Below are 15,438 nucleotides of genomic sequence, written 5' to 3'. Positions count from 1 at the left end.
TGCATGGAGTCTGCTTCTCCCTCTGCGTGTGTCTCTGCCTCTGTGTGTGTGTGTGTGTGTGTGTGTGTGTGTGTGTGTCTCATGAATAAATAAAATCTTTAAAATAAATAATAAAATAAGATGAAATGAAATGAAATTAAATAGCTAATTGTATTAAAAATGACCAAGATTCCTTACCAAAACCACTTCCCCCCTCAACCACAGGAGAGAACTCTTAGAAAACCTTAATATTTCTACAGCGTAACAACCGAAGAATGGGGCACCTGGGTGCCTCAGTCAGTTGAGTGTCTTTTGGTTTTAACTCAGGTGGTGATCTTGTCTCAGGGTGATCTCATGAGTTGTGGTATCTCCTGATGGACTCTGCAGTTGGGGTGGAGTCGAGCTGGAGATTCTATCCCTCTGGCCCCTCCCCCTGAGCATGTGCATACTCTCATAAATAAATAAATCTTTATAAAACAAAACAAAAGAACTGGAGTATGACTTAAATTGCTAGCTTAAAAATTATCACTTCATCATCTACTAGTGGTAGATCAGGGGAATGTCTGTTATTGGGGGTAGGGAGGAGTGGGTAACAGTAACCAGTTCAAAAACCTAAATAAAATAAATTCTTAATTCAAAAATCTTAATCTAACATCTCAGCTAACACCTGAATCTCTCCTTCAATAATCAACAATAGGTCACTGAGCTATACTGATGCAGTCCCTTATTATTTGGCAGTTTCAAATACTCATTTTTGGTTGATGTATATATACACTATGTTTAACTTGCTCATCTACTTGTTTCTCATTTCACGAATCAGACCTAATTTTGAGGGGGAGGAATCCATGAATATGAATGAAATAGGGGATTTTACAGCCATTTAAAAAAATCATTACTTATGACTTCCTAATATCTAAGTACACCACAGTTATATACTTTAAAGAAAAAAATGCAGTGATAAAACAGGTGATTGTTGGCAAAGCAGTCCAGTGATAGGAATTCTCCACTTACCCAAAAAGCACATTTAAAGCAAGAATATTAGATATTTCCTTTCTAAAATTATTTCAAAAACAAAGTATTTTTTTAAATCAGTATTTCCAGCAATTTATCAAAAAAGGCAGAATTTAAAACCCCCAATATTGTTTACCCAGATATACTTTTATAACTAAGATTTACTAAACATGTAACATGTTTACTAAAACATAAGTATTAATTTGATTAAAGCCCATAAAACATAATACTTTCATAGTATTGCAGGGCACTCATATTAAAGAAGGCTGCCATTCACTATTGGTTTGTACAAATCAAAATCCTCGTTAAAGAACTGTAATTTGAAGTAATAACACATAACACTTAAAAGATTATTAGTTCTACTAAGTACAGTGAAGGAGTCTGGAAAAACATTAGGTCTTCTGAATTAACTTCACATTATCAAACACCTCACTATTCCATTACAATAATAAGCCCTTTTTCTCCTAAAATTTCAAACTTACAGAGATCAAAAGAACTATTATCCCACCTGGTTTCACATTATGCCTGGAAACATTTATTTTGAGGAATAGTAAAATCTACCTCCTTCTAAAAAACAATCTGGGAGAAGAAAAAAACATTAACCTTATTCTCAACATTTTTTGCTTGCATGATTTCAACAGATTTTGTATTCCAATTTAGAAGACAGTATTTAATAAACCTCTATTTAAATTCCAAATGCAAACCATTACATAAACCAAAAAACAGACCATTCAAAACATCTTGTCAAGAAACAAAAGCCAAAAATTTAAAGTATAATTATAAATATTTAAATTTAAATAAATAAAAAATGTAAAGTTATTTATACTCTAGATAGTCTCTGAAATTGAGGCACAAAGATAAGAAAGTGGAAAATACAATTTATGCACTCCTCTGGTGAGGAAGCAAATGCTCATGACTAAAGGTGAAGTTAACAACTGGACTGGCTAGCTTCTGGTTTTAAAGTTTCCTTGATGAGGCATTTTTTTAATAAATTATTTTTCTAATCAAAGTTGGACAGTTAAGGGTCACATTTTTTTTTAATGAACTAAAACCTAAAACTTGAGTTTTAAATTTAAAAAGTGGAAGAGGAAAGGTCAAAGAAATCATAATTCGGTTTGAGACTCAACTTACTACGTTTTCAAGTTGATGACAGGATGTAGCAGTAAATAGAAGAGACTCATGAAAGGTCTAAGAAAATACATTTTGACTCAAGTAGAAAGCATACAGAACAAAGTTATTGCTTGATTATAGTGTTGGCTGCTGCCACAAAGAAGCCAATGATGAATAAGGAGGGTTAACTCTTCTTCATCTGAAAGCTGGTATTCCTATTGATTATACAGAAAAATCATTACTTGCTTTACAAATCCCTACCATATCACAAAAACCTTAATTCCTCAGATTAGTATAGTATGTAATAATGCCACTGTGCATATTATACATTTGTTAAGTTTAAAATAAGGAATAATAATAAAAATGTGTTTAATGTACAGAATATTGACTTTATGCCAACAGACAATTACAACTGGTTATTTAACTAACATGTTATTATATATTCTGGAATACACTGCCTCGCCAAAATTTCATCACTAAACATTATGTAAATAAAAACATTAGACACAATTATCCTTTAAACAGAAAAATGGAAAAATGGCAACATCTAGAATAATGTGGTCTTTTGCCAAAGAACATTTCTTTGCTTCCCCAAAAAAGAAAAACAAAATAACCAAGACTTCTCTATTTTAAATAATATAAAAGAAGGCAAGAAGAATTTATTCAAAGAAAGAAGACAGAGACATACATTCAGTGTTGTGTGATCAAAAAACAAAATCCTCCAAAAAGAATTTTAAAATATTAAAGGTTTGGATTTACAATTACACAATTAGGCAGAAATTTGTAAAGCAACAGAGAAATCATCATTATCACATGGTAACAATTTTTGTCTCTAAAATTATAAAATAAACAAAGGATGACAAGAAATAAGAATAAAATGGAATTTTCCCATCTGTAGCCACTAAATAACTTTACTATTTTGAGTACAAAACAAATTTTCATTAATAAAACCTCCTGAACAGTGGACAGTATTTGTAGATATTATACCAAATTGAGCTTTTAAAGCTACTAAAGTAACATTTTGAATCATTTCTCAAAATTGCTAGTGTCTATAATAAAGCAAAAGGTTGGTTTAGACTAAAAGAAATGAATGTTAGAGAGTGTCAGTACGTTTATTCTGTGTTTCTAAAATTTGAACCTTAATTGAAAGATTATTATTTTTTTATTATTTTTTTATTTTTTTTAAATTTATTTTAGAGACAGAACTTGAGCAGGGAAGGGACACAAGAAGAGGAAAGAGGGAATCTCAAACACCATGTTGAGCATAGAGCCAGACATGGGGCTCCATCTCATGACCCTGAGATCTTGACTCAAGCTGAAATCAAGACTTGGACACTTAATCTACTAAGCCACCCAGGTGCCCCTAGTGGTAAGAAAATTAGAAGCAACAGTAAAATTATGAAGTAATTTTAAAACTACACCAAAACTCTTAGCCTCCACAACCTCTTTCAACTTGGAAAGCATCCTATTTAAAAAATGTTACTTGATATGTTGAGCTGTAGACAGTCAAGAACTACACCAAGACTGTTTGTAATTCTACTATATAGTATTAACACTAATCACGTTCATTAAATAAACTAAATAATATTCTATATATTTCAACCATTTTAACCCTTTGTTTCTTTTAGCAGTATTTCACAGGTTTAAAGTTATGATGTCTGTCTCCACATGCTTTAGAAGTGCCACCATAATGAAGTTTTAATACTGAGATGGTTTTCCATGTTATGGACATATGAACTAATTACTTTTTCTTGGGTAGTATCTGACCAAACAAAGCCCAAATTTACACTAATTTTTCTCACCTAGAAACAAAAAAAAAACAATGTAATGGACAAAAAGTCCATTATCTTTTCTAGAAGTAGATTATAATACTACACATACACACACACACACACACACACACACACACACACATTTATAGTTTCAAATTAAATATTTTTGGTCTCTATCCATATAGTGTCTTTTCACTTTGAAACTCTCCAAAGATCCACAACTAAAAACGTAAAAAGGAACAAAGTGTTTTAAAATACATCCTAAGTATCTAAAACAATGTTCAACACTGATAAAGTAGTCTGTTTATATTTGGTGAAATAAAGACAATAAATTTTAGAGAAATAATCCATTTGGTTAAACTGTATTACTGAAAATAAAGATACATCCTAGTTTTGGGAATAGGTAAGTTATAAGACAAGTAAAAATGCTACCTAAAGTTACACAGAAAAACTTTCTGAAATGACAAAAATTTTAATGAATTCTATTATCTGGGCTGGGCTTAGTATGTGTACGTTTTTTAAGTAAATAAGCTACCATATTTGTAATGGTAACTGTAATATTTTATTAAAGATTGGATAAAGCAGCTGCTATAATAAAAAATTTTAGTTACTTGCCTTGTAGTACCAATCCTGAAATTTCTTACAGCAGTCTTCACTACAGAAATCTCTCACGACACCATCAAGTTCTTTAGTTGCTCCCTTCTTACACAGTTGAGAGCAATAGTTGCAAGTAACACATCTCAATCCTAAACGTCGTGCAAAATCCTGTTTATACAATAGTTTGCAGCCTGAAAAATACAAGGTTTTAATATTAAAACAAAAAAAAATCAAAAACTATTCTTTGAGGTGAGAAAAAGCTTATAAATCAAATAGATCATTGGCTTTACGAAGGGTCTATAAGTTCACATATAAAGTCCTTTTATTCTGAGCAAAACCGAAATCTATTATGATCAACAACAACCTGTAAATACTGGAACAGAACATGGAATATTATATTAGATCTCATGTGTATTCAAATAATTAATGTTCTAAGATTTTCAAATCTAGTAACATCTGGTTAACTATTTTGTTTGCTCTATTTAAATACATTCCTGCTAAGCTATCATATGTTTATATAGTAAACATCACAAATAGGCATTAGAGAAACAATGTAGATTGTTGAGAAGCACTGAGTAAACTTAAAGATATACTCAGCTAGGTAGACATTTAAAGCCAAATTTTCTAGCCTTACCTTTCTGTCACCCTACATGGACCTTAAGGAAAGTAAAACTGGTTTATTGACTTGTCCAGGGAAAATGTTTCGTATTCTTTTAATAAAGTATTTATTTTATCTGCTATATGAATGCATTAAAGTCTTTTTACATATCAACCTTAATCTCTACAATATCTCTATAAAAAGTAAATAATTTCCATACTTTTTACTAATACTGTGCCACATAAAAATGACCTTGCATTGCTATCTACTGAAATCCTCCTCACCCATTACTAAGGACTTCAAATTACACCTCCTCTGCAAAATCTTTACTAAACCTAGTTTTAAATACTCTTTCTTATCTGTGAACTCAAACTGCAATTGTTTTCTATCATTTTATTTGGCAATTATGTACTATCCTATGATTTCTGTTAATATGAACCATATTTAAAAGTCTTAATATTATACCTTTATTAAAGCTTTGTCTAGTTTCTAATTAGATTTTGATGGTAGTACCAGGTATTACACATGTTTTTTTATTTCTGCCAAGTTCCAGGAGAGAACTAGGTGCAGTTAGAAAAAGCACAAAATACATTACTAAACAGGAAGAAGACATACGTCCTTTTTTACCTTGTATTGCCCAGAGATATTAAGTCCCTCCAATTGCATATTAGACTCTTATATGCCAATTCTTTTTTTTTATATGCCAATTCTTTATTTGCTACTACTTGTCTATTCATTTTAGTAATAAAATCCATGTTATCTAAATGGTACAAGATCGTGGATAGGTATGTTAGCCATCAACACCAATATATTCAGACTTAAGAATCACTAATACTCTCACTGCAGAAAAATTCAGGTGCAGAATTAAATTAATTCAGCATCAATCTTTACAATGAAACACTGTCACTTTTCATCACAGCTATGATCTTAACAGTAAACATGGTTACCTTTCTCATTCCAGATGAAATGTACTCAAACCTATAAAAACAGGAATGCCTTGTTTTATAAGCAGTACCCTCTTACATATATAACCTTATATGTGAAATGTATAATGTATTAGACAAAGGCACTAACTGAAGGGACCAATAGATCTTTTGAATTTTTGGTCATTCAATATTGCTGGCATTTAGGATTTTCCAACCTTTTTCTTGTCCCTAACTAGCAGTTGAAATTCATATAAAAGGTGGATCCAGTGGAGAAAAAAAAAAAAAAAAACAACAACTGGAAAACAACAGATGAGGATAGCTGATAGAAAAGCTGGGAAAGTTTAGTGCCTGGGGCCAAAGAAAGAATAGAAACCGAAAGCCAGCTTAGAGAGAATGTGACATTTAGGGAAAGGTAATAACAAGAGCCCAAAACCCAGTTACAATCCTGGTTCCTATCTCTGGAGAATTAGAATGAGAACAGTTCATTTCTATAATCAGCTGCCTGGTACCAGAGCAGCAAAGTATAAATGAGAGAGAAAAGGAATTCTTGAGTATACAATAACAAGAGGCAGTGTTGCCTCATATTCCAAATTAAAAACCTAAAAGTATTTTCCCATTGTAGTAATGCCACGTATGATTTTTTTTCTGATATACTGAAAACCTTTGTAGTCTAGGCAGGAAGCTGGGCAGGGAAATGAACCCAATGGAAAGTAATTCTAATCCACTTGGAAAATCAATTTTCAGATCACAATTTCTATGTTGAGAAATGACATATAATATTTTTATTTTTAAAACTTCCTTTTAATGGGAAAAACGGTTATCAACTTTTTAGAGATAAAATACCTTGAGGCCTAGAATCTACAAATTAAAATAACAAAACAAGTCAGTAGAAAATCAAATTCAATTTTTTTTTTTTTGGTTCAGCTACACTAAAATTGTACAGCTACTCTGGACATATGTAGTTATATATTTTGAAAATATTTTGGCAAAAATTAACATTAAATATCAATAAAAGTTATGAACAACACTGTATATACACTTGCCTTCACTACAGAAAGGTCTCTTAACGCCAGAGAAATTTACTGTTTCATGAAGAGTCTTCTCCTCTTGACAGTATTCGCAATATGTAACTATGCAATGCAACTTCTTATAGTCATCTGAACAAGTTTTGCTGCAGAATTGATGCACTTTGTTCTAAATGCACAATGGGAACCTTGGTAAGTATTTGACAACCACCTCAAGAACAAGTTTAAGAAATAAACAAGCCACTTTTACAGAAACAAAGTTAAATCATTTACCTAGTTAACGTGATTGATAATCCTTGGGATACATTTCCTATAGGCCACAGACAACTATTTAACTAATTCACTGCTTTATTTAAAAAGAACTCCACAAAATTCAATACCATTAACTATCCAAAAATTACTCAGTGAAATAGTAAAAGTATCACTAGAACAAGACGGCAGTCTGGTGTTGCTAAGGGAACTGGAGAAATGGGGGAAAAACAATAGAAGATACAACATGGGTAAACTACAAAAAGATGAGAAATATGACATTAACACCAGTTTCACTCAAAAAGAAATATTCTTTGTTGAGTATAGTCAAGTAGACTCAATCACATTCCTATCGCAGCTTAATAGTAACAGACCTATCATGGATAAAATATTCAATTTGGGGCCATCACACAGTGTACTGCTAAACTTTAGCCTGAGTTGGTTCCCCTGAATGGAGTAAGGATAGTATTACCTAGTTATTTCTCCTGGCCCCAAAACTACAATAGCCAAAGGTACTTTTCAAAAACCAGCCAAACATAAACAAGTTACAATTCCCAGGGCAGCAATTTTTCCCCTCTGTTATTATGGAGGATACAGACTAGGTCTAATCCATCTACCTAACAGTTGGCAAAGATAGCTGAAGACCAAGACAAGGAAGATGCAAGAGTCTAGGAAGCAACTCAAATAGTAAGGCAATCATCAGTGGAAAGTTGCCCCATCATGGACATACAACTTATAAGAGGAAAAACAGCAACAAGGAACCTGCAAATGCCAACCATGGAATGAGAAGAAGAGTCCCCTGAATTCTCAATCGCCTGAGTGACAGGCTCAACTCTCATTCAGTTTGAATGTGTTTCTTAATTCCTTCCAACACTTAACCTCCATGTTCATAAAAGCAACACCAAGACTACAAAAGCCAGGTAGCACTAACATGGAGATGGTAGAAAGGACCTCAATTTCATCTAGTATTATCAAAATTCAATTTAGGCAGGGTCTTTATTCCCTATGTAACATTATTCATTGTGCTTGTTTATGGATTTTTATCCTCATTCCCTATCATTTCCTTTATTCTTACTAGGCCTTCAGCATTTTTCCTGCCATATGATTTAAAGAGGGTGTTACTCACTAAAAACCATCTCTGGGTGCCAACAACAGTCTCCAAAAATAACTGGTTTAAATGCTCTTGAGAAAGCACCAAACAAAATAGCAAGCTAAACAATTTTCTAGAGACTAAAGTATTAAAATAATGAAATTTCAGACTTCCAAAGTACTTTACTAATCATGTAGTCAGGTTCTGGTAATCTTTCTCCTAAGACTCAGCTACTGAGTGACTTGCCAATAACTACTAGCAAGTTGCAGCTCAAAAATCAATCTATTATTGGTACTTATATCTTGTACACTATTTTATTACATATTCCATGCCCTCGAGAAAGGTGAAAAAAAAAGAATGGCCAAAGATGAAAACTGATCAAGAAAGCAATGTTCAGCAATGTCCACTGCCCATCCATCCACACATCCATCCATTACTGTTCCCTTATTTAAACAAAAATAATTATCAGGTTTTGCTAATGGCAAAATATATGGCAAAGGAAATTAATAAACTGGTGAAGGCAAGAGTGATGAGAAAGGTTAAATAACTTTCTATTAGGATTCTTTTATAAAATTATAAATTTTAAAAATGTTAAATGAAAACATGGTGACAAATTCTAATTTGTACAGGTAGCAGGCAATATAAAATATTATAGTTCACAGACAATATTTATAAGGATGGGGGGAAATGGAAAAATACAGTATAAACAGATGCTCCAAGTATGCAGCTAAACAAAATAACTTTCTATACACTACTACAAATATAATGTATAGTGAATAGGACTTCAATAATTTTTGTTTGACCAAATAATCAAATCCTTTGTTGATTTTATTCCCACAAAAAAAGTAAATAATTCAATCATCACAATATCTGAAGAACTAATCCTTATCCATTAAGAAATAGGTCATCAAATGGAAACACCATTATTATTTTACTAGACTCTCATTTAAGCAAGACAATATTCATAACAAAATAGGACTTGCCTCCCATTCCAGGATTTCTGGCTTTGAACAAAAGGAATTTTTACAATAGTTGCATTTCAACTGAATATCACTTGGAGCTACAAACTGGCCATTTGAAGATGACTGCATACTTAGAGCCTAAAACAAAGAACAAAAGATACTGAGTCTGATACAGATTTTAGAATTTTTATTTGCCACTACTATTATATATTGACTATGTCCAAAAAATAGTATGTATCTTCCTTAAATATTTCCTCAACACATAAAATTACATTTCTGAACTTTGTCTTTAAAAATTATATTAGTACACTAAATTTTATGAAATTGAGATTCATTTTTTACTATAGGATTACTACTACTAATTTTAAAATAACATGAAAAAGGAAAAAAATCATACAGCTCAGGTATGATTTTTTAACTGTAAGAAAATTTAAGCAAGTAATAGTTAAAGGTGAACAAGTTCTGAACTAGTATTTAAACATTTTAAAAAGCCTGGCTCCTAGTTCTTTCTAATAGCTATCTTAAGTAATAATTTGTCTCACATGCAATGTTGCTATCATTTTAATTCCAAGTCTATCAGTGAAAACAGCCTATAATACTTTTTTTAAACTGATCATTTCTTTTATAAAGTTAGGGGCAAAAAGATTTAGACTGGAATTGATACCAATAATTTTAGTTTTATTACATCTTAAGAAGCTAAAACAATTTATAGAATAGGAAAAGATATAAGCATACATGGGTTAAAAAGTTTTGTGCCAGGCGCACCTGGGTGACTCAGTCAGTTGAACAAATGACTCTTGGTTTCAGCTCAGGTCATGATCTCAGGGTTGTGAGATAGAGTCCTGCACAAGGCTCCCCACTCAGCAGAGAGTCTGCTTGAGATTCTCTTTCCATCTCCCTCTGCCCTCCACCTCCACCGCTGGTGAATGCACACACACACATCCACTCTCCCATGCTCCCTAATAAATAATTCTATTAAGTTTTGTTCTAATTTGTAACCTGAGTGGTGAGTACACTGATATTTAATTATCATTCTCTAATATATATCACATATTACATATAATATTCTGAATATATTAAAATTAAAAATTTTTTCAGGGTGACAGTGAAGAGAGGAAAAAACATCTTTATAAAAAAAGAAAACCTTATCATTTTTTAAAACTTCTCCATGCATCATACAACACAATTAAAATCCGTTAAAAATTAAAACATGCAGATTTTAAGATAGCAGGTGAATAAGTTTTTTAAATAAAAACCAGCAACAGGGCCCTTAATGTTTCAAAAAAAAATTGTCCATTAAAGTCAACTATACTTTCAAAATAAATGAATACTATCCTGTTACCTATATACCTTATTCTGAAATGGAAAAACATCTAATGAAAACAAAAGTTCAAAATCTATGGTTTGCTTTAAGATAAAGGAAAAAAATGTTGTTTTCTATTCTTTATATCACTTTTATGCAGAGTTACAGCAATGAGGCTGCCTACAGACTTATCAGGATGCACTCCCCAGAAATAAGAGTCTACATTAAGTGTTTTCCTTAAAATATACAATGTGCATATACCAATGGTCTCATCAAATCATGGGCAATATAAGTTTTACTTAAATGAAAAAAGTAGCTAAAACATTTTCTATTAACGTTTCATCTTACCAACACCAAAAAGTAATAAAGAAAATTAAAATCTGAGAAACAGCATGCCAAAGATACTGTTGTTCTCTCATCTAATTAATCCTCACTCCTTAATTTCTGGTTTAAGAAAAGCCAACAAGGGATCCCTGGGTGGCGCAGCAGTTTGGTGCCTGCCTTTGGCCCAGGGCGCAATCCTGGAGACCCGGGATCGAATCCCACCGTCGGGCTCCCGGTGCATGGAGCCTGCTTCTCCCTCTGCCTGTGTCTCTGCCTCTCTCTCTTTCTCTCTCTGTGACTATCATAAATAAATAAAAATTTAAAAAAAAATTAAAAAAAAAAAAAAGAAAAGCCAACAAGTCAGAAGCAACGTTTACCACTCTAAGTATGTATCAATGGCCATGATCCCAACTTCCAAAATAAAAGTTTAGTCTTGAGAATGGTTTATTACCTAAACTCAATCAAGGTTAGAACTATTAATAAAAACAACATTCACCTGGCTGAATTAATAACCACCTGAATTTAAATGCTAATAATGGTTATAAATACTATAACATACTTAAGAGACTGCATTTTCAGTTTAACTTACACAGAACACAGTGTCTGCAACACTGTAGAACTGCTGGAAGATTAATTGGAATCACTTTATATACTGATTTGAACCTTTGAATAAATACTTTGAAATTTTTATCTACAGCAAGGTAAACTTACCTACTCATTCTACTTAACTAATGCTGAATCCCCTTTTCAACTCTTCCTGCCCAGTGGTCAGTAAGTTTAAGTTTTCACACTTCCAGTAATACTTCTGAGATTACTTCCAGTAACCTTCTAAGATTATCCATAATCAACTTTGAAGAACTATGTCAGAAAGTTCTTTATATTTACGAAAATGAAAAATGTCTCCCTAAACTCATCTAAAATTAAATTAAGGTCCACTATAACAAGTCCAATCCCCTTTCTACAAGGCATATTTCTAATATATGAAGCAGACATTTATGCTCACTTCCAGGCTAAATACACCTATGTCCTTCACCATTTATCACAAAACAATTTCCCGTAAAGTTACATATTGAAATTATCAACTAAGAAAATAGTAGACATCAGGCACTGAGCTCAATTATACTAAAATTTATTTTCCTTAAAGTCTCCATCATAAATAACAATTAAAAAAGGCAATTAGATTATTCATTCTAAGTGGTAAGCTGCTGCAGCTATATCTGCTACTGTGACTCTACCTGTAATTTCCACCCTGCAGTTTGACACTCAACAAACTATATACAAAACTTAGCACATTAAATAAAGATAAAGCACAGTACACTGTTTGTTTTTTATGTGTATTTTACTGGGAGTGAGAGTTATCTAAAATAAATAACAAACCTGAAATTTAGCAACACAACTGGAATTGCAAAAGTTATACAGTTTCCCATCAGGCATTGTGGCTTGATACTGAGGTAAAGAGTTTCGCTTACAAAAATGGCAAATAATTCCCAAACCTAGGAGAGAAAAGGTACATATCTGATTTCTCTATAAAGTGATAAAAGTCTACAACAAAATCTTAATTGACCTCTGAGAGTAATTTTTTTAGTGGAAGCTCCTGTAAACTACTCTTTTATTAATTTCGAGATTATCTGCACCTTAAAAAATACTGTCATTAAGAGTCTGACATCATGTCTCTAAAATATACATGGATATATGAAACAATCTGTCTTAGATCTTTGGAAGGAAAAACAATTTTAGCTACTGGAGACATGGACAGAACTCCCCCAATAACTTATAATTAAAGAAAATAAAAGAAATATGGAATGGTCAAAGCCATTGAAAAAGTCTACAGTAATAAAGTTTAATGTGGTAAAATAAAACACAGTGTATGGAGTTAAAAACAAGTATAAAAACAAAGTTATGGGGAAAGAGTAGTTAAGAAATCAGTCATGTTATTAAGTTTTTTTTTAACTTTCCAAATATCTGAAACTTACTTTGTGATTTTGCATATTTTGTCTTGTGACTGTTCATGCAAGCAGTTGAACAATATGGCTCCATATATCCATTAGGACCTATACATTGAGTCATATCAAAAAACCTGCACTGTGTTCGGCAACCAGTACAAGTGGTCAGTTTTCCATATTTCTAAAATTTGAAACATAAAAAGATAATTAAGAGAACTACAATTTAATTAGAATTATCATTTTTTTAGTACACCTTTTCTCTCTGAAAAACAATTCTGTTAATCTCTAATCAGGTTTGGTGGGTCAGAAATCTTCATCTGGATGCAAACTTAACTACAATGCAACTAAATTAGGTTCAAACAAAAGTAATGATCTCAGCTAAGTCTCCTTCAAAAAAATAGGGCTTTTCTCTATTATAATTAAATAGAATCCCCACATATAGGTAAAGTAAAAACTGAAAAACAAAGGCACAGAGTCTTCTGTTTATCATGACACCATCTCTTTGTCATTTGATGGAATAAATTAAATGGACCTACAACATATAAGCCTTGTATCAAAGGACTAGGGTCCTTCAGAAGGATAATTTGATGTTAAATACTTTTTCCATTGAGCTGTGCTATTGTCTCAAGAACTTCTGAACTTCTCTTAAAACCAATTAATCATCTATGTATACCACATTTAAAACCTCATTCAACCACAATAAAACATTATTTTAAATGTTTTTAAACTAAAAAAAAAAATGTCATTTAACAGGATTTGGGGCTGTTAGGAGATAAGAACAGTCAATACTTCTGGCAAGAGTATTTGCCAACATGTAACTCAAAGAAACAAGGTAAAATATATAATGGTAAGACCAAAGAAGGTACATTTGAAACTTATTAGATAAAAGTAATATAACTGAAATATACACAGTTTAACAAAAATACAAATACAGCAGATGAACTGTTGTATTTGTATTAAAAACATGATAGTCACAATTAGAAATCAAGCATAAGGAAAAACAAGTCTTTAAGGTATAACTTGTGTTTGATCTCTCTTCTGAGAGGCTGGCTACACAACCATCATGAACTGTTAAATCAAATACTACATATATTACAAAATAATTGTATCCATCTTTCCACCTGATACTGAGATTTTATTCAGCGTCATACCAAACAGTGTCTAGATACAATATGATGAAATGAAAAGGCCTCAAAGTGGTTCCATGGATGGATGACTATTAGATGTCAGAGAAGATGACAATCAGGCCAAAAATAACAAAATGGGTAAATTGCATGGAGAAATTTCATGAACGCCACAAGATTTTAGAAAATAAAGGTAATAAATTGAAGGTAAAATAATCAAAAACAAGTAACTAACATTAACATCAAAAAAAGAAAAAGAAAAAATACAACTTTCTCAGCATACAACAAATAGAAGAATTTATAAAAAACCAAAACCAAAAACAAAAACAAACAAACAAAAACTCTAGCTACTTATGTGCCAGGCATGTATGTTATATTCATTCTGGTATCATAAAAAATAACTAATACCACCTAGTCCTCAGTTACTTAAATATCACTTCAAGGAAGTCCTAAGTTTTACTTTTCAAAGTGGAAATCAACTCATTCTTCAATCTCTGATAAACTGCAAAAAGAAACACTCATCAACAGTAAAAGAATGGTAACAAAGAAGAGAGAAGAGTAGCCGCAAACTTATTAAGTCTAATTACGACTCTCCCAAAATTACAAAGACAACAGAAGAAAATGCTGGTTTTTTGTTTTGAAATGACAAAATATTTTCCTGAGGCCTATATGATAACTCAAACTTTTATAATAGGAAAAGGGTCAAAGAAAACACATCAATAAAACAATGAAAGAAAAAAGAATGTTTAAAATCTGGCACCACAGTATAAATTAGGAATGCTAAAAATATCAGGACACTTGCCATTAGATCACAGGATTAGAGAGAGAAAAAGCAAGCAGCTCTTAGTAGATGTTTGTATAAGACCTGCATGTAGCAGCACCCATCAAGAACTCTTTTATCAATATAAATGTCCAACCATGTAATCTAATCTTAGATTAGATTTTTTTTAACTTATTAGAAACATCTTTCAAGTTGACAATAATTTTATTGGCAGAATGGTTAAGTAATTAGTAAGTTTTAAGACGTACCAATAAAAAGTAGACCAGTTGAATTGGGTCAAGTAAACAAGGAGCTAAGCAACTGGTCCACACTGACAAATACTTTTATCTGAAGAGAATGAGAAAGTACTATCAGAAAGATAGAATCATTAATATTGAAAATATTTTAACACAGCCACTTTCATAGCCACCACTACTTCAAAAATAAAAGGACCCATTTAACAAAAGAACATTAGTAAAAAAAAAAAAAAAAAAAAAAAATCCGTTCATGCCATGTTTTGTTTTATGTGTAAACAATCAAAATAATATCTAAATCTCATTCATCCTATACATATACATTGAGTAAGGTAAAAAAATGAAATTAATTGGAACAAATTCACAATTATTATATTTCCCATGTAGGCACGGGAGAAAATAAACCTACTT

At 31.8% G+C, this 15,438-nt stretch overlaps 1 protein-coding gene across 3 annotated transcripts in view; it reads right to left on the bottom strand.

Annotated features, from left to right (window-relative positions):
- Positions 1 to 15,438, bottom strand: part of ZMYM2 (zinc finger MYM-type containing 2) — a 107,027-nt gene that overhangs the window by 38,984 nt on the left and 52,605 nt on the right. For all 3 annotated transcript variants that reach the window (XM_055317262.1, XM_055317261.1, XM_055317263.1), the window contains 5 exons: positions 12,920 to 13,070; positions 12,324 to 12,439; positions 9,341 to 9,457; positions 7,037 to 7,187; positions 4,488 to 4,660 (listed from right to left, as the gene is read on the bottom strand). In XM_055317262.1, the coding sequence (XP_055173237.1) occupies positions 4,488 to 4,660; positions 7,037 to 7,187; positions 9,341 to 9,457; positions 12,324 to 12,439; positions 12,920 to 13,070 (708 nt within the window). The remainder of the gene's footprint in view (positions 1 to 4,487; positions 4,661 to 7,036; positions 7,188 to 9,340; positions 9,458 to 12,323; positions 12,440 to 12,919; positions 13,071 to 15,438) is intronic.

The sequence above is a fragment of the Nyctereutes procyonoides genome, unplaced genomic scaffold (assembly GCF_905146905.1).
Source record: "Nyctereutes procyonoides isolate TBG_1078 unplaced genomic scaffold, NYPRO_anot_genome, whole genome shotgun sequence".
Classification (NCBI taxonomy): domain Eukaryota; kingdom Metazoa; phylum Chordata; class Mammalia; order Carnivora; family Canidae; genus Nyctereutes; species Nyctereutes procyonoides.
This window is presented reverse-complemented; position numbering and strand designations above follow the sequence as displayed.